Raw genomic sequence first — 20,909 nt, forward strand, 5'->3', positions numbered from 1 at the left:
ACGGTTCTGTACCACTCCATTTGGACCACCAAGCATCTCCCTACAAATAGTACATTGGCGATTTTGTGGAATATGGGTTAGTTCTGTCTTGGCATCTTTGCATCTCTCTGACATGCGGATCCATGGGTCCAGGTTGAGTCTGGCCGCAGTCTCCTGTTATTCTGGACAAGTCTTGAAAATGCACCATTTGATTGAAAAATGAAAAATTGCACTAAAAAAGAAAGATGCACCATTTGCTTGAAAAATGCACCATTTGCTTGAAAATGCACCATTTGTCCACTCTTTTTTCAAAATTTTCTCGGGGGAGAACCCCCCTGAACCCTCTCTAGGTTGTTCGGCTCACTCGCTACGCTCGCTCGCCACAGTGCAGTACTACAATTATGTTACGCCTCACCACTTTCAAATGTCACCAGCCCCCACTGAAGCTAACACCTCTCCTAAAATGTGGACCAACCTTCCACTCCACATCAAAGCTCCTCCTCTGTTCTTGAATTCCACAAGAAGTTGAAGATCTGGGTTTTCAATTAACCAATCTACTATGGGCAGGTCTAGGCACACACACCTGCTAAGCATCAGGATACCCTAACTGGTGATAGTGTGCTTTGCAGATTAAACATAACATGTAATATGTGAGAATTTTTGGGACTATATTAACTACCATTTACCATACGTTTTGTATATAAAATGTAGGTTTGCCATTCTCCTGCATGCTGTTTATACCCATTAGTGTTATGTTTAGAAGAAACTCAAGTCAAACTTTTGCCCGGTGTGCAATCTCGCCAAAGAAAATGAGGAGCATCTATTTTTCTTTTAGTATTTATGATCCCCTATGTTGTTTTTTAGGAATCAAGCACAATTAGATAGCGCTGCGGATATGAAAGGCAGATGCTAACACTCAAGTAATTTGTTCTGTTTCAAGAGTTTTAGTCAGTTTCTTATTTCAAAGCAAAAAATGTTTCTTGCATTAAGCCTATGTTGTATCATAAGTGTTATATACTGCTATATATTTGAAATTTTGTTTTACCAAATGAACTCAGTGAATCAAGCTATTTTTGAATATATATTTTAGTTTTCTTTATGAAAAGTATAAGTTGCTTTGTTTGCATTAGCGGCTTATTTAACTCAATCTAGCTATAAATTGAAAAAATGATTTGAAATAGACCATTGTTTTTATAGATTTATGTCAAATGTCTTGAAAATAAATTAATGATTATAAACCACAATAAATTCTCCTGTTTTCTCACCTTCTCTTTGATTTGTATGATCTATGCACGGATGAATCAAAAATGTAATCCTTACTGCTCTAGAATGGAGACTCATATTGGGCATGCTCTTTAGGCGGGAGGTAATTATGGATTTGTCTTTGTGCAAGAAGAGTATTTTTAAAAATAGTTTTCACTTGTTTGTACAACATTTTGTGCCAGGTGTGCTTTGTATTATGCTATCTGAGGGGGTTACGAATGGACCCTGCCATTTGTCACTCCTCGTCTATTTTACATTGGCAACCCACCCTCTCGATTTCCATTGACTAATTCACTTTCCATACATATTATGGTGTTTTAAGGACTCCCACCAACTACTCTCCTCTTTCTCACTTACACAGATTTCGAAGATGGCCAGGTGTGCGGTGGCAACCCCAAGAATGGAAGAGTTGGCGAAACCCAAACATTTTTCAACAGAATGCCAGCCAGGTCGAAGCAGTATTTGGCACGTGTCAAGGAGAACTGCACGAGCGATAGCAACACCGAGGACTGTGGAGCTAGCGCAACCAGTCAAAAGGTATGTTTCACAAGAAAGAGGCAGAAACAACTCTGCCTTTATAGTTGTGTGTTTTGGGATAGCTTAAGGTGTTGACTTCACTAGTTAAGCTGAACGAGGAGCACACAAATGGCAACTGGGCACCGTGCTCAGATTCCCTCTTTTACTAGCATCCCAATAACGATGGTCTCTACTTATTAAAATAAGAAAGGGTGCCAGAATGATAATTCTCACTGATCCAGGTAAGCAATGCATTCAATCATGTTTTCAATCTTGGTTCCAGGAAAACGTATTATCTATTTTAGTGTAATGTCCTTGTTCTTCTTGCCTTTTCCAAGGGAGAAATTGTTTTCCATTTTCCTTTTTTTCGAATGCAGAAAGTCAGACTGATCAATTGACCCTGTAAATTGTCAGTGCAAAGTCCACCTCATATTAGCAGAGGGCATTAAAATGTACATGATAATAGAGGGGCTTGCGAAATTTGTGTAGTTTCCTTTTGCATAATCATGTGAAATGTTGGTAAAACGACACTAACATTTGCAAAATGCAAATCTGGCTTTTAGTTCGATATTTTTGTGCTAAACGTGTCCTCACATCCAATGTATTTTGCACCAAAAGAACAGAGCATAAACACAAGTGCCGTGAACAACAGCTACTTGCGCTCTGATCATTTTGGTGGTTATGATGCTGATGTAATAGGATTTTAACCCACACAGACTTGAAATTATGCAAAATTGCTGCGTTGAGTATTTTTGGGAATTTCACATACCAAGCATAATGCAAAATGTGAGAAAATATGCAAGGCATACGTCACGAGGTGGACACTGCAAGCAGTAGCAGTGCAAGTTTCCCTCACAAATGAGAAATATATGTTGCAGGTACCAGTAGACATACCTCATTGTTCTTTTAAATGAAGCCCTCATTGCTGCTGCCTGTCACATGGTAGAATAAACAAACAATATCCCAACAGGTATTATTGTAGAGACAGTTAAGCATGTATGCCAAAAGCATTACTAGTGCAGAAATAAGGAGACTGAAGTCATTTTACAGTGTATGTGCATTTGCATCATATAATACAAAAACAAATTGGGGAATACAGTTGTAGCAGCACTGTATGAAATGAATCAAAAAACAACAACCCATATTTCACTTGGTGCTCGGTATGTGCGAGTGACATAGTTGGCGACGCAAGTGACAATTGTGGACAGCGTGGACGGCGCAAGAAGTGAAAGTGCGTACAATATATACAGTGGGAACAGATAAACAATGTGACTCAAGGGTGATTCAAAGAGTACGATTGTTATGGTTTGCACTTCAAATAAGCAACTGTAGGAGCTGCGCCATGTATTGCGCTGTGTTGTCGACGACGTTTCAATCCTCGTGACTCGGGATCGTCTTCAGGACGGGGTTGTGTGATTTTGTAGGTGCTGTCAGAAGTAGGCGTCTCAGATGTCAGTGTCACATCATGATAGCACGTCTAGGCAGCCAGGTAGGGCGGCATCGGGGGTGGGTATAGGGATTCTGATTCAATCAGCAGTAACTCGTCTGTCGATCGAGTACGGGGGCCGTGTGGCATTCTACACGGTCCCCGTACTCGATCGACCGTACTCGATCGCCCCTGACGCTGCCCTGCGCCCTGTGGGAAGGAGAACCATTTTGTAACACTTTGCAAGAGAAAGGAAAAGCTAAGCGAATCATGATAAAATAAAATGGACGCCTGAACGTTTCCAGATACAACATTCTATGTACACCTACAAGGCCAAGCGACAACATCAGCAGAGGCAAAACAAAGTAGATCGCTGTCTAAATCTTCGTCCATGAGTTCTTCAGTTTCATTGTCAAGCAACAATCAGGAAGACGAATGTGTGATGTTGATGTTTACCTTCGAAAAACATGCGCATGTTAGACTGGTTGCATGCAGAGAAGGATACCAGTCAAAGAAAAGTCAATGAGTAAAATCACAAAAGTCATTCAAAAATTGTCTGGAAATTACACGAAAAGAAAATGGTTGCCCCATACATTTTATTTTTGACAGGGATGCATCAATAAACATTATGCCTGCAGAGAAATACAATGCCCTGTATCACACTGTCAAAAACTAAAGTGTATACATGAGCTGCATGGACGCCAATAAAGAGTCAAGGTTCAGTCATAGTAATCATTAGACACAACAAGACAAAAGTACAAGCCCCCATACATATACCTAAAGGTACTGTGTCAAGTGTCTGTTTACTCCGTTTCAATACTGCTGTTGATATGAGACTGTTATAGGTGAACTACAACATTAATGATAATAAGTCAGTTCCCGTATTTGTTTCATGGATTAAGAAGCCTTAAGATCATGAAAGTGCAACTGCGTATCAACGAGGACGGTTCTACTGCTGCTCAAAGACATAGACAAACTACATTTCATCTACAAGGAGCTGTTGAGAAAGATCTTGACACATTACTAAAGAATGATATCATTGAGCGATCTCTTGGACCAACTCCGTGGGTTTCGCCCATTGTGGTAGTTACCAAAAAGGACATCACGCATCTGTGTTGATAGGAGTCAAGCTAACAAAGAAATTCAAAGAGAACAACATCCTGGTCCACGCATTGCAGACAAGATCACACAGCTAAATGGTGCAAAAGTCTTCTCTCACCTTGATCTGAACATAGGATCTCATCAAGTGGAACTCAAAGAAAATTACAAGGACATTACCACCTTTTCTACCCATATTGGTATGTTCAGATATAAACGATTAGGTTTTGGTGTGTCATCAGCTGCAGAACCTTTTCAAGATGTAATTCGATGTGTCATACAACCCATCAGGAATGCTTTCAGTTACAGTGATGATATATTGATTTTCGGGCTAGACAAAAGGAACATTATAAAGATCTTACATGTATGTCGTTTACTTGGTAATGCAGGTTTAACTTTGAAGGCTGAGAAATGTGGGTTCCACAAAACCCGGGTTCTTTGGCCTTATCTTTACTGATGGAGGCATGATGCCGGATCCAGCTAAAGTACAAGCTTTGTCAGCCATCAATCCCCCATAAGATGTAACCATGTTATGTTCATTTCTTGACTGACCAGTTACAGTTACAGGTAAATAAGCGGCTTTGCCACTGTAAGTGCTCTCTTAAGAGACTTAACAAAAAAAATGTTTCATTTTACTGGTCACACGAATATGAACAAAGTTTTAGGAAAATCAAGCATGCAATTGAGAACACCACTGAAATGGCCTATTTTGATCTAAGTTGGGTTAGGCATGGTCCTTGCCCAACATAGTGGACACCCAAATGCTCAAAGGCATATTGTGTCATAAGCAAGCAGAAGTTTGTCACAATTGTAATGTGCCTATTCACACCCTTAGAAAGAAAGTTTAGCAGTGGTGTGGGCTTGTGAACATTTCCACATATTCTTACATGGAAAACCTTTCACTCTTGTAACAGATCATCAAGCATTGCTTACCATCTTTGGCAATCCAAAAGCCAAGATACCTTCTAGAATTGAATCAGTACTGCAACGAGCAATGATAGTGACATTTTGATACTGAAAGACGTTATTGCACATCAATCCTGAAAGCAGCACATCCAACCTATCACACGACAGCAAATATCAGAAGTTCAAAAATATGAAAGATGAACCTTCCATTACTCAAGAAGATATTGTCTTACCAGGTTCGAGAATTGTCATACCTGATAGTCTGTGACAATCAGTAATTGAAGTGGTCCATGAAGGTCAACATGGAATTGTTGCCACAAAACAAGCTCTCCAAGACCGAGCTTGGTTTCCTCATCTTGATGAGCGAGTTGAAAGCCTGTGCAATTGCTCATCTCCCAAACCCACTCAACATACCTTGAACATGTCAGATTTACCAAAATATGTTTGGAAGAGAATCACTATTAATTTCTTTGGTCCTTTGATAATGGACATCACCTGATGGTGGTTATTGATGAATGCTCCATTTTCCATTGGTAGAAGTTCTCTCATTGATCACTCAAGAAAGAATCATCACAAAGTTAGATGGCATTTTTGCAATTCTCACCCAGTGTTTGATCCATCTTGACGCCGGCGCTCCACCTTCCCCGCGGTGTGTTTCTTTTTGGCAGGATCCAGCCGATAAATATTAACAAACGATTCCAAGTTGCTTGGAAAATTAAGAACGCACTCACTCGTGTTCTGTTTGTAGATTACAGCGGCTTTATTTTAGACAAATTAGCCAAGTCCCAATGTGTTTCATCTTCACACAAGGCTTGATCACGGGATAAGGAACCCTGACAGCTGGACTTCTTTTTTTTTTTTTAGCACAAGGTGACTTCCGGTAATATTATCAAGTGCATTGTGATCTGTGTAGTTAATGACATTTCTACAGCTATTCTAGCTTCGTTTCAATGCTCGTGCTCAATGTGAAATAAGTGCATTTTAAAAAACTGTTTCAACGTAAGCATTTCTTTACAGTGATGATTTGTAGCAATGATTTTTTACCACTATGGCTCTCTAGTGAGCATCAATTATTGTTCACTGCATTGGCGGTGTTGTATTATTCTTTCAATGTCCAAAGTTCAATGTCTATGTGTTTTTTGGCTCTCCAGTGAGCTTATGTACTTCATTATTAATTTTATTTTGTCGTTCTGTGGTGAGCCTGATTTCAAACTTTCAATCTTTATTAGTTTTATTTACAAATGCACATAGAGTTCTTCGTTCTGGTTCAATCCTCTTGGTTCCAAAGTTCTGAATGTGAGAATGTGTTTCGATTCTTTTTGTCGGAGGATTTTGATTCAATCTCCTCCCCTTTCAGATGCTGGTATTTGTTCAAGTGCACAATATTTCAAGGTTTCCCATTTCCATCATGGTATTTCTCCATGTGTTTGGCCACTGCGTTTGTACGATCTTCATGGCTTGTGGCTCGGACATGCTCCAAGATACGTTTCTTCACTTCAAAGATCGTGCTTCCTATATATCTTTTTTGGCGTGGACATTCTATAATGTAGATTACATGTGAGCTCTTGCACGTAAGATGTTGCCTTATTTTCCATTTCATGCCTTTGTTGATTTTAATTTCCTTTGTTGGAGTCGCAATCTTGCAGACCTTGCACTGTTTGCAGGGCCAGAAGCCTTTACTCTGGAGCCATGTTTTGTTTGGAGTTTCTTTGAAGTGACTATGAACGATTTCATCACCTATGTTTTTGGCTTGCCGGAACGTGATGTTTGGATGATCCCCTATTAGTTCTGCCATGGTCTGATCCATTTTTAGTATTCCCCAATATTTTCTAATGATGTTAGTTAGTTTTTTATGTCGTTATGAGTCTGATCTTATTATCGTTTTTTTCATCCTTTTTCTTCTTTTGCAGGATTGTTTTCTGATCTTGGTTCATGACTCTGTTTAGACACTTTGTCACAACTTTTTGGGGGTACTTTCGAGTGAGGAATCGATTACTGGCTTGTTTACTGTTTTTGAGAAATTCTTCTTCATTTAAGCAGTTCCTTTTGAGTCTCAAAAATTCCCCATATGGGATGCTCCACTTTAGATTCTCATCGTGAAAGCTCTCTCCAGTAGAGTTGCATTTGTAGCAGTGCTCTCTCTGTGTAATGTTGTCTGTATGGAGTTGTTTTCGATATATATTTCGGTGTCCAAAAATGTTACTCTTTCTGAACTGATTGCAAATGTGAACTTCAATTTCGTTGGAGTGTTGTTCAATTTCTCAAAGTATTTCTCGAAGTCCTCCTCAGTCCCGTCCCAGATGAACAGCAGGTCATCTTTGAATCTAAGTCATAGTATGGTCTTTTCTCCCCATTCATAGTTTTCAGTGTGCCATGCCAGTTTTTGCTCGAACCACCCCATCGTAAGGTTGGCATAGTTGGGAGAGAATGAAAATCCCATCGTACAGCCTCTTATCTGTTTATACATCTGTTTATTGAATAAGAAGATCTTGTTGTTTAAACATAATGAGATCATCTCATTCAGCATGGTGTTATGTTCCTTGTATTTGATGTTACGTTTTCCCAAGTAGTGTTTGCAGGCATTCATACCTATGGAGTGTTCTATGTTGGTATATAGTGATAGCACATCCATGGTTATTAGTTTGTATGTTGCAGCCCATGTTACTTTCTCTAATTTTCTTAAAAGGTCTGTTGTATCCTGTAGATAGGAATTGAGGTCTTTTACGAGTGGATCTAGAAAGTGGTCAATATAATTTGATGTTTGTTCCAATGTGGACTTATTTGCCGAGACTATAGGCCTGCCCGGTGGTTTGTCCCGATTTTTGTGTATTTTAGGGAGCCAATAAAAAGTAGGTATGGTCGGATGTTTCTTATCCAAGTACCGATATTCCTCATCATCTATTAAGCCCTTTTGTTGCCAATCCTTAAGATATTTCATTATCTCATTTTGTAATTCTTTTCTTGGATCTTTGTTCAGTAGTTGATAACATTCTACATCCAGAAGTTGGCGTTTGGCTTCTTCTATATACTCCTTTTTATTGAGGATGACAATATTGCCCCCTTTGTCCGCTGGTTCGATTTTAATTGTTTTGTCACTTTGCAGGTTCTTCAATGTCTCTCTTTGTTTAATAGTCAAGTTGTTTCTTCCTGTATTTAATTTCATTTTGTATAGTTCATCCACTACCGCTTCATGGAAGAGGTCTATCTTATTCCCTGGTGGTAAGTTAGGGCAAAATTTAGATTTTAATTTCAGACCACTCTCATTTGCTCCATCTCTGGGAACTGTATCTTCCAATTCTAGAATTGCTTGCTCTTCTTAGGAATAGGATGTTGTGCCCATTATCATCAGTGTTTTTAGACTCTCTGCATCTTCTGCCAGTAACTGATTCATTTCATTCATGGTGGTATTCGGGATGTTGGTTTCTGGTTTTTCTGCATATATTGTGGCTAATTTTAGCTTTTTTGTGTAATTATACAAGTCATTCTTGTTTCTGCTATATTCAGATGTGAGGTGGGGCAGAATTTCAGACCTTTCTTGAGTGTTTCATTTTCTGTGGGTGTCATGATTCTGGAGGACAGGTTGATTATATTCAGTTCTTGTGAGTTTTGAACTTGTATGTCTATTTCCGAGGCTGTCTCAACCTCTCTCTTGACCATGTGTCTGTCTTTGCTTCTTCCCTGGCCTATCTAGCCTCGTCTGGTTTTCTTCTGTTTCATCCCCTGCCTCTGCCTCATTTTGACCATTTGTTTATATTTTGTTGCTCCAAAGCCATTCTCATTTCTGTTAAAAAAATTGGTCTTTATTCTCATCTCAGTGGTTTTGGTTTGCTGTATATTGTCTTGTGTTCCACTTATGTCAGTACTTGATAAAGAATCAAAGCTGGATGTTTCCTGAGTGGTTGTCTCACTCTGTTTCTTATTTTTCCTCACTTCATATTGTTTTCCAAATATAAAAATTCTTCCTTCCTTGATGTCCGCTTTATCCCTTTGAAATTTGAATTGTTTCCTTTGTTTTACTCTCTCTTTGTGTTTATCCAATTTTTTTAGGATGTCAGACTTCAGTTTTTTTTGTACCTCAGTTAGAATTAATTTCTCTATTTCTTCTTCCACACTGTTTAGTTCTTTTCTTATTTCTTTTAGTACTTTGTCAATATGCTTGATGAGAATGATCATAAGACATGTTGAGGAGTCTAATAGATGTTCCCCCCATTCCTTCAGAAGTTCCCCACTGGTGTCCTGGTGGCTTGGTATTAGTGTGAGGCGGAGGCCCCTTGGTATTCTTTTAGCCTCTACATATTTTTGCAGGGTCAATAGCTCCCACCATTTATTTATTTCTTTTTTTGATAGTATTTCCCAATGTCTTAGTTTATCTTTGTTACTGCTAGATGTTGTTATTTGGCCCCTTTCAATTCGAGGTTTGATTGTTGTTGTGAATTAATCCGCCATTTCTGCTTTGCGTTTAGCTTCTCTCTCCTCCATGGCAAATATTATGTCTCTTTAATTTTACTTGATGATGCGCCGTTGGAACACGAGTCTCAGAATGCGTTTCAACGTGCAATGTCTTATACTCCCTCCTTATTTCCTATTCACTATTTTTATTAGCCGGTACACTCTCTGTGACCTGGTTTATGTAATTTATTTTTGATCGTAGAGCGTTTTTGAAAGGTGATGTAAATTGTTGCTATGATCTTCGCCTGAGAGTGCTTTTTATCGCTTTTAATACCTTTGTTTCCCGAGTTTCTACAGACGCTTAATGTATATGCTTAGCGTTCGGCAATTGTAATCGCTCTTACCCCGTTTCCGTGTGACGGAGTGGCTCCCTGCCCTCCGGTAGGATTCTTCCGCCGTTTCCACTTCGGTAGTTATTTCAGGATTCCTGGAGCATGTTTTGCCTGCTTCAACTGCTTTCACTTTCCCGCAGTCTGTTAATCGGTTAGTATGTATCTATTCTCGCGACGGCTGCCTCGCGTCTTTGTATCAAAATTCACCCAGTGTTTGATCTATCTTGATGCCGGTGCTCCACCTTCCGCGCAGTGCGTTTCTTTTCGGCAGGATCCAGCCGCTAAATATTAACAAAGGATTCCAAGTTTCTTGGAAAATTAAGAACGCACTCACTCGTATTCTGTTTGTAGATTACAGCGACTTTATTTTAGACAAATTAGCCAAGTCCCAACTCGTTTCACCTTCACACAAGGCTTGATCACGGTCTTCTTTTATTTTTAGCACGAGGTGACTTCCTGTAATATTAGCAAGTGCATTGTGGTCTGTGTAGTTTGTGATATTTCTACAGCTTTTTTAGCTTTGTTTCAGTGCTCGTGCTCAATGTGAAATAAGTGCATTTTAAAAAACTATTTCAACGTAAGCATTTCTTTACAGTGATGATTTGTAGCAATGATTTTTTACAATTATGGCTCTCTAGTGAGCATCAATTATTGTTCACTGCATTGGCGGTGTTTTATTATTCTTTCAATGTCCAAAGTTCAATGTCTATGTGTTTTTTGGCTCTCCAGTGAGCTTATGTACTTCATTATTAATTTTATTTTGTCGTTCTGTGGTGAGCCTGATTCCAAACTTTCAGTCTTTAATAGTTTTATTTACAAATGCACATAGAGTTCTTCGTTCTGGTTCAATCCTCTTGGGTCCAAAGTTCTGAACGTAAGAATGTGTTTCGATTCTTTTTGTTGGAGGATTTTGATTCGATCTCCTCCCCTTTCAGATGCTGGTATTTGCAACATGGCGTGTTCCTGCAAATCTAAAGTGGCCCACCTTTCATTAGAGGAAAAAAGGGTTCTCCTGCAAGTAGTTGATTCGCTCAAGGCAGGGATAATATCAATGAATTACAAGAGAAATCTTTGGCAATTATATATAAAATAAGGTGGAGGGCACGTATAAAGAAAAACAGCTAAACAGTTTATTTGATACAATAATAGCAAAGCCCTTTTTAACTTTTAAATGGCAATGTCACTGTGTCTTTATGAATAATTATTTGTAGTAAAAGTTTACAATATATTAATAACATACATTACAGTCATATTTGTGGCCAAAAAATGGAATTCTTTATATCTATAGTTTTAAAAAACTATAGATATAAAGAATTCCGTTTTTCGGCCACAAATATGTACAGACTTTTGTTGCATTAGTTAATTAAAACATATTGTTGATTGCGTGATACAAATATATAATGTACAATCATAATGTATTTCTGTAGCATATTGATAATGAGGGGTTTGTGAAGTGGATGTATGCATGGGTATGTATGATTATTAGTATGTCTGATGACTGTATATTTTATTAATATATTGTAAACTTGTTCAGCAAATAATTATTCAGAGAGACACAATGACATTGTTATTTAAAAGATTAAAAGGATTTTTCCATTTTTGTAGGAAATAAGACTTTCGCTGTTTGTCTTCTTATGTGCCCTCTACCTTATTTTAAATATAATTGCCTGAGATTTCTTTTGTAATTCAGTGGCCCACCTTTCAACAGCTGAGATTTCAGAGACTTTCTTAACCATCTCAATGTGAAGCATCAGAAAAGCACACCTCTTTAAATTCAAGCAAATGGCGTCTTTGAACGCTTTACGAACACCCTTAAAAGACCATCCAGTGTGCTACATTGGAGAAGCTTGATCTTGAAATCAGCTCTCCGTGCTGCTCTTCGGGCTTACCGGTTGACTCCTCATTCAACGATAGGTGAAAGTCCTGCTGCCCTGATTGTAGGGAAAGTGAAGATGACCAAATTATCACAAAGGACCAACAGAAGATCTACAACAGATGGTGAACTTCATCAAACAGACTTGTGCAATAAGCAAAGGATGAAGGTATATGCTGACAAGCATCGATGTCCCAAGAACACTCATTTCAATGAATGTTTAGAATGTGGAGTTCGCAGTTACATGCAAAGGAATAAGACGTAGTACCAAGCTCTGTGTGTAACGTATCAATTTTTGAGTGCCCAGGCTGGGAAGGATTCTACAGACATGAGAAGTTGTTTTACAATTTTTAGAGTGGCAGCCATTTTGTAAAGGCCGAAGCACACTCTCTTACCTCTAACAGGAAAAACAACATAAAATGGATGCTGCTGCATCACCCTCCCGGTAAGATTTGATTATGCGACCATATGATGTGCTTTTCTGCCATTTTCACACATTTTGCACATATTTTACTTGAATTTCGCTGTTGCCAACTGTATTTAAATGAAATTTAGAATTTTTATTTTATCTAGACTTTAATTGCTGATGATTGAGCCAGTGATGTTGTGATTATGAGACTAGTTGGAAGTCTTTTTTGGTAACCTTAGGATTCAGTGAGCCTTTAATCTGTTTGTTATAAGGAATTTGTTTTACTATTTTTAGTGTGGCAGTAGTTTTGAAAAGGCCAGTTCATGCATTCTAGCATCTAAGACAAAAAAATTGGATGTTGCACTGCATCTATGTAGGGAGTAAGCCGGGTGGGCATACCGACAGTTCACCAGAGGCAAACCCATCTGTCTACCCGCACCCAAACATGGCATGCGACCAGCCTCACCCAAACACAACAAGCAGCCACAAACTCTGTTTCACTCACTTCGGATACAGGATTTATAGCAAGCAATGAGCCTAAAACATATTCCAGCATTGAATTACCATAGCTGGACCTAAATAATCACCCTCTTAGCAAGATACAGTGGTCAGATTAAAAAAGGAAGGACAGCGCAGTTATTATACGATAGAAGAGAGTAGTAACGATGTATCCCAAAAGAATGCCACATGTCTCAAGGCAATGCTTTGTAGTGTGTGATCAGCAATCCCTCATTGACATTTTATCAGACACTTGAGCATGGACCATGACCTAGATCTTTAATGTCTAACTGAGACTTTGCTCCCAGAATCCTCCAGTGCCCTATAGATGAATTAGTTCCTTAGGACTATCACATTGTGATATCAGACAGACGGAGTGCATGCAAAGGAAGGGTGGCTCTTTTTTTTTAATTTTTTTTTTTTATTGTTAGCAGGCTGACGGAGAGAACAACAAACAGTAAACAGCAAATCCAAGAAAAAGTAATAATTGTACATAAAACACAATACATATATATGGTGGGTATCATATAGAACGAATACAAAATCAAATCAGTGCTGTGATCGGAAAAGGGAAAAAAAAAGAAAGAAAAGACAAGCGAGAGAAGAAGAGATAAGGGCAGATACAGATGTAGAGAGGAGCAATATCATGTTAACAATCTCAGAGCACCGTAATGCTTATCAAATAACATAGTCTTTTCATGAGTATACCATCAGCGTTCCATGAAAGTTCCCCAGTTTTTTTCATATTTTTTCATTGCCTTTATGCCCCTAATGTTTGCCAAAGCGAGCTCCATTGAGTGTATTTCGGTTACTAATGCCCACCAGTCCCAGATCTTAGGTGTTTCTGGACTGACCCAAGCTCTAGCCAGAGTTAGTTTAGCACAGGATATTAATATCGTGATCAAGGCAGCTTGTGGGAGTGGGGCTGAGTAAGTATCTAATAAGACAGACGCAGCTGTTAGCGCAGGTATCTGGATCTGCTTCATGTTCAAAACTTTTTCAATTTCACCCCAAAAAGTTTTCAAATTCGGGCATGAAAACAGCATATGTACCAGATCTGCTGCTTCAGTAAAACATTTAGGACATTTAGTGCGGTCGCTAAAAGTATTGTTGGAAGACCATTTAGAGATTCTTTCAGGGGTATAATATAGCATGCATGTTGTTCTAAATTGTTGAAGTCTTAAGCTGGATGATCGTACTCGTTTGTTGATATTCATAAAGGAGCTTGTTATCTGTTTAGGAGTTATATTTATTCCCAATACTCTACTCCATTTATCAGCAAGCTTACTGCAGTCATTGGGTTTGATAGCAGTGAGGGTTCTATATGTCTCACTTATGACAGATTTATTTTTGGATGAGTGTAGGCAGGTCCAGATATCCCGCTCAGGAGCTTTCAGAATTTGTTTTTTGTTGATCAGATAGTCATGTATCTGTAAATATTTGTATCTCATATTTTCAGATAAATTGTATAGTTGCTTAAGAGTGTTAAAATCCATGAAACCCTGAGTGTTGTATAAATCTCCTAGAGTAATAATACCTAATCTGGACCATCCATGGACTGTGTTATCATTGAAGATATTTGGGAGACCAGGGTTTCCCCAAAGTGGTAGCTCAGAGTGAAAAAAATTAGTATCACAAAAAGAAAGAATATTGCCCCATATCTTTGTTATATCTCTAGCTGTCTTAAATTTAACTCTTTTGAAGTAATTAGGATCGTTAGTTCTATATAAAAATAAGTTTGAATCAGATTTTAGCATAAAATAATGAAAGAATAAAGCCCTTCCTTCATTGAGTAAAGAGCGTATACGATTGATGAAGGCAGACCAAAAGTATAATTTAAAGTCCGGGAAATTAAGCCCGCCATCATGTATGTCGTTCTTCATGAGATTTAGTGATCTTCTTGCCTTTTTATACCCCCATATAAAACTGCTAGGTATACCATCCAGTTTCTTAAAAAAATGATTATTTAATGCTAATGGTATAGAGCGAAATAGATATACATATTTAGGTAATACCTTAATTTTTATCAAATTTATTCTGCCAATTATATTCAAAGGTAGCCTATGCCACTTTTTTAATAAAACGCTAGTGGATTTAAGTAATTCATCATAGTTTATTTTATTGATGTCTTGTACTTTAGCTGTTATTCTTATTCCCAGATAGGTGGCTACTTTGCATATCTCGGGCACTATCACAGGTGGGGCATAGTTGACTATTATTTGCGTTTTTTGTAAATTTAGTTTATAGCCCGCTACCTTGCCGTATTTTTCAGCTTCTAAAATGATTCCTTTTTGAGCCTCTACAACATCTTCCGTGTAAACCGCTATGTCGTCAGCGTATGCTGTTATTTTTAATTCTTGATGTCCTGATTTAAAGGGTATTATCTGGGTTTGAGATTGGAGGGCTAACAAAAAGGGTTCCAAAGAGAGTGCAAATAATAGAGGTGAGAGAGGACAGCCCTGTCGAGTTCCTCGTAAGATCCTGAAATCTGAAGATACCAGCCCCCCATAGCTAGTAAAAGCAGTTGGTTTGTCATACAGTGCCTTAATACATTTCAGAAATTCCCCACCAAATCCTAATTTAGACAGTATGCACCATAAAAAATCCCACCCCACTCGGTCAAAAGCTTTTTCAGCATCTAACAGGATCATGCCGAGTGGGGTGGCATCCGTCTCTGCAACATCAAATGCTGTAATGGCCGTGTTAACATGTATGGTGGTGTCTCTCCCAGTGATGAAGCCATGTTGCTGTGGATGGATAATCATGGGCATGATGGGAGCCAGTCTTAGAGCTAGAATTTTGGCAAAGATTTTCGCATCTGTGTTTATCAGCGAGATGGGGCGATAAGACCTTCTTTCTTCCTTCGGTTTGTCCTTCTTTGGAAAAAATATTATTTTAGCCCTATTCCAAGATTGTGGTGCTTTCCCTTCAGGGCCTACAGATTGAATTACTTTTAGCAAGAGTTGCTCAAGTTCTTTTAGACATACTTTATATATTTCTAGTTGTATAGTGTCTTCCCCTGCTGCTTTTCCTGAGGGCAATGAAGCAATGGCTTGATGTAATTCCAGCATTGTTATCTCGTCAGATAGCGAGTCTATCTCTATAATATTTTGAGTGTCTGTGATGTGTTTTTCAATGTATTTCTGTATGTCATCTATGCTGGGGATCGTTTCCGGAGTGTATAAATTCTTATAGTAGTCAGCAAATTGATCTAAGATGTCTTGGGGTTTATTATAAAGTTTATTCCCTCTCCCCCGTATATTTGTAATTGTGGCATTTGCTCTATCTTCAGCGGTTTTATAGGCCAGGATTTTCCCAATTTTATCCCCACCTTCATATTGATTCATTTTAAATTTATGTAGGCTATTTATACTTTTTTTGATAAATTTAGATTTTACTTCGTTTTTCAGTGACGTGAGTTTAAGTCCTATTTCTGTGCTCAATGGCGAGTTAGATTGAAGAGATGATGACAGTAGTTCCTCTTGGGTACTTATGTTTGATATCAAAGTGTCGTTCTTTTTTTTTAGTTCTATGTTTTGTCTAATCACGTAAGCTTGGGTGTAGCCTCTGATGCTAGATTTACAAGCATCCCATACTATTGCTGGTGATGCTGAGTTCAAGTTTATACTTATGAATTCTGTAAGGTGTAATTTTAACTCTATTATATATTCTGTATCCGATATTAAATGTCTTGGGAAAGAGTAAGGCCTAGGGGTAGTTCTAATATGTGCTGTTTTAAATGATAGAATTATAGCGTTATGGTCTGAGGAAATACGTGGGCATAAGAACAAAGAGCTTGTATTCAATAAATTGTCGCCTATAAATGCCATGTCGAGCCTTGAGCCTAATTTGTGGGGTGCAGAGTAATAAGTATATCCTGGCTTACTAGCATATAAATTTCGCCAAGCATCTTTCAGATTATGGATACGACAGATGTCATTAATAGAAGCCCTTGTCTTATGCATTCTTTGATATCCCCCAGATCTAGTAGTATCTATTCTGTAATCCATGATGCAGTTAAAATCACCCATAATAATGAGTTCTCCAGTCCAACCTAGTAGCTTAATATTCAATTCATCAAATATAGTAGGGTCATCTATGTTGCATCCATATACCACGCATAAGACATAGATAGCATTCTCAAAACGTATCTGAGCAATAGCCCATCTGCCATTTTTATCACAAAATGTTTGTATTGTCTCAGCTTTGAACCGTTTATCTTTAAGTATAGCAACTCCCCTAACAGATTGGCCATAGGTTGAGCTGATAATAACATCGTATCCTAGATGGTTAAGAAGTTTTCTATCTTTCCCTGCGATATGTGTTTCAGACAGAAGAACAATATGAGAGTTGTGTACTTTTAGTTCTTCTTTTATCAGAGTTCGTTTATTTTTGCTGTTTAGCCCGGCAACGTTCCAGGCAAGGCATTTTATTTCATACATCTATAAAGCTGTTTTTAAAAAGCAAAAAAAAAGACAGAATTAAAGTTTTACGTTCAAAGTTTATCTTATGTTGTCCATAGTGGTAGCTTAAACTCATGTATTGCGTTCTATGATTGTGTTTAATGTACAAAAAAATTCCGGTTTCATTATTTAAGTCCCCCGTCTCAGCCTGCAAACTGTTTTCTTTATTTTTACCTCCCCCACCCTCAACACCCCAAAGTGCGGAGAGCACTCTCCCACCACCCCCCTCCCCCCTAGCTCTCACCCCAGCCGGAGTAGAGCCACCCCTCCGCATCTGCTGCCGCTGGATGGGCAGCTGGTTGGCAGGTCGACACCGGAGCCCCCTCCCTCTCTTCCCTTAAGTGATCCATAGATCCATAAGTCCAATTAAGAAGAAATGATTCTGATATTAGTATTAGTATAGCAAATTATAATATACGTAGCCAAAAGTAAGATTAACTAGTTAAACCGTTAAACCATTAAACCATTAAAGCTAAGTTTGTTTGTGGATAGGTTCTTGATAGAGAATTCAGATTCTTTTTACAATGTCTCAGTTTATGTTAGTTCTTAGTTCTTAGTTCTTAGTTCTTAATTTGAAGAGTTAGTCTTGCTTGAGCCAGCTGTGGTGTTGACCAGATATGCTTCTGCTTCTTTTGTATCTGTAAAAAAATAGGTGCGGCCCCCTTTTATTACCTTTAAGCGTGCTGGTTCTTGGAGAAAGACTTGGGCGCCGCTTGATTTAATTGGATCTATCATCTTGCGTAGCAGCCACCGTCTATCCATAGTGTCCTTACTAAGGTCAGAGCGGACAAAAATCGAGATCTCACCTATGGTTACCGGAGTATTAGGACGGGCTCTCTGCCAGATAGCCTGGCGAAGCAGAAAATTGCCGAAAAAAGCTAAGAAGGGACGTGGAAACGGGCCCCCCCTGTTTCTCTGTACTAGAGGAAGGCGGTGTGCTCTCTGGATTTGTGAGTCCCAATCCCAATCCGCTAAATCGGGGAAAGCTTTCTGAAGTAGCCCCACTAAGTAAGCCCTCGGATCAGATCCTTCCCTTCCCTCCGGTATGCCAAAAATTCTTAAATTTGAGCGTCTCTGTCTGTTTTCCAAATCTTCCACTTTTTGTTGTAGGGTCACAATCTGAGTTCCATGTTTGTTGGATGAGGATGCAGCTTTAGCGCTTATTTATTCCACATCGGCAACTCTTTGTTGTAGTTCCACGATATCCTGTGAGACGCCTCCAAACTTTCCAGTCAGTTCTTCTAAGGTTGCCTGTACCTTGTTATTGTCTTCTCTCAGCTGTAGGTAGTGCTCCTGAGCTTCAGCCCGTTGGTTGCTTAATAGCTGAAGTATTATATCCAGTGGGGAGGCATCGGTTGAATCTTGTGAATTTGATTCCTCTTCAGGAGCAATAGTATGGCTATTATTTACCAAGGTATTGCGAGGAGATAAGAGTTCATAAGAAGAGTTCACAGAGGAAGTGGGGGGAGCAGCATTCATTGCTGTATTTGTATCTGATGTGGCTAAAAGAAGCTTTTGTAATTCAGGCCCCTCACCCTCTGTTGCTGGAGTATCTGTGATAGGATCTTGCAGCACCTGCAGCATTGATGTTGGCATTTGTCCAGACAGGTTATCAGTTGCATTGTTGGCTGATATATCAGATAGTTGTGGTGAGGTAGTTGGGGGACCATTTTCCCCATTGTTAGCGTCGCTAGTCATCCTTTGTGCTACTTTATTAGAGGATAGTTCTGTTGGGCTTGCTCCTGATAGTCTTTGTGTCATATTTTTTACTAGCCCTTTTGCCACCATCCATCTTATCAGCGGGCTTTTGTCCTGTAAAGTTTTGGTCGGGATCTGGCTGTTTTTTATTGCAGGGTTGTCTGTCAATAAGCTAGGTTTGATTCCTTTTTTCTTTTTTGCCTTTAATTTGTTTCTTTGTTTGCTTCCTTTCTTTACTTTTATTTTAGTAGCTATAGCAACATTATTCCCCTTCTCCCCTTGCTCATCTTTAGTTTCAACATCACAATCCTCAAAAGAGCTTTGTTCAGTTAAATCTGTCAGCTCTTTTGCAAAGTCTCCCACTAGCCCGCCTTCGGCTGATGCTACTGTAGAATCCAAAGCCATAGTTCCTAAATCGGTGTTAATTACAGAGTCAGTTAAATCAGTTAACTCAATGTCTATCTCACCGGTTATGTTTGGAGTGTCTGTACATGGGCTAGATGGGCTAGAGATATTATCTTTGGCATTATCTTCAATGGTGGTTTTATCAGATGCCTTCCCCATTTGCCCGGTCTTCCCACTCATTACTAAAGAGAAGTTAGATTTTTTCAGTACCTGCTTTACGTTGCTGCCGTCTTTTTGTTGTTGTCCTCCCGTCATGCTTGAGACTTCAATCGCCTCTGCAGGCTCTGCAAGGACAGCAAGTTTCATTTTCTTCTTTTTCTCCCCTTCCTTGCTGGTAATTGAGGCATTTAACGCGGTTGAGATGACAGCTGGAATAGCGATAGCAGGCACCTCTCGAGGGGTATTCCCTGACATGCCCGGATTCAGTGAGGTCATAGGAGCAGCAAGCGCGACTGTTGTCGAGCTCGACGAGCTTGGTTAAAGCGGTGCCTGCGCGGGTAAGGAAGGAGGAGGCGCCGGCTTGCCCGTAGTGTTTTTGCTATTCCTCGTGACTCTGGGGGGGTTCTTCGGAGACATTCTTCTCCGTCTCCAGAGACTCGAAGCCTGCCGTCTCAGATGGCTCAGGTGTCCAAGCCCCGATGAGCTGAGCCCAGAGCCGCTGAGCAGACCGTGAATCGTCCGCCGAAGAAGCTCAGCTGCGGCGGTGAGAGAGAGCATCGGCACAGGTTTGGCTTCGCTGGTTTTCCTCCCGGCGCTCGGCTCCCTTACGTAGGTGTCAGCTCCAATTCTTCTTATTTGTTATTATTTATTTCTTCCGCTCTTTCCTTCTTTCGTGGTTTTTCGTGGCTATCACATCACATCACCCTGTGGAAGGTTTAGAGAGGAGGCTCCGGGCGAGCTGCTGGCGTCGATCCTCACTCCGCCATCTTGGACCCGGAAAACCTGTTTGTTATAAGGAATTTGTTTTACTATTTTTAGTGTGGCAGTAGTTTTGAAAAGGCCAGTTCATGCATTCTAGCATCTAAGACAAAAAAATTGGATGTTGCACTGCATCTATGTAGGGAGTAAGCCGGGTGGGCATACCGACAGTTCACCAGAGGCAAACCCATCTGTCTACCCGCACCCAAACATGGCATGCGACCAGCCTCACCCAAACACAACAAGCAGCCACAAACTCTGTTTCACTCACTTCGGATACAGGATTTATAGCAAGCAATGAGCCTAAAACATATTCCAGCATTGAATTACCATAGCTGGACCTAAATAATCACCCTCTTAGCAAGATACAGTGGTCAGATTAAAGAAGGAAGGACAGCGCAGTTATTATACGATAGAAGAGAGTAGTAACGATGTATCCCAAAAGAATGCCACATGTCTCAAGGCAATGCTTTGTAGTGTGTGATCAGCAATCCCTCATTGACATTTTATCAGACACTTGAGCATGGACCATGACCTAGATCTTTAATGTCTAACTGAGACTTTGCTCCCAGAATCCTCCAGTGCCCTATAGATGAATTAGTTCCTTAGGACTATCACATTGTGATATCAGACAGACGGAGTGCATGCAAAGGAAGGGTGGCTCTACTCCTCCGTA

General features: G+C 39.5%; 1 protein-coding gene across 2 annotated transcripts in view; it reads left to right on the plus strand.

The window, feature by feature from the left end:
• The window catches only part of SPMAP2L (sperm microtubule associated protein 2 like), a 928,058-nt gene that overhangs the window by 812,843 nt on the left and 94,306 nt on the right, over positions 1-20,909 (plus strand). For both annotated transcript variants that reach the window (XR_013607593.1, XM_078677574.1), the window contains exon 12: positions 1,604-1,779. Coding sequence is in view for 1 of the 2 variants with exons in the window: in XM_078677574.1 (XP_078533700.1) it covers positions 1,604-1,779 (176 nt within the window). In the remaining variant the exon portion in view is untranslated. The remainder of the gene's footprint in view (positions 1-1,603; positions 1,780-20,909) is intronic.

Source organism: Lissotriton helveticus, chromosome 2_1, assembly GCF_964261635.1.
Source record: "Lissotriton helveticus chromosome 2_1, aLisHel1.1, whole genome shotgun sequence".
Lineage (NCBI taxonomy): Eukaryota > Metazoa > Chordata > Amphibia > Caudata > Salamandridae > Lissotriton > Lissotriton helveticus.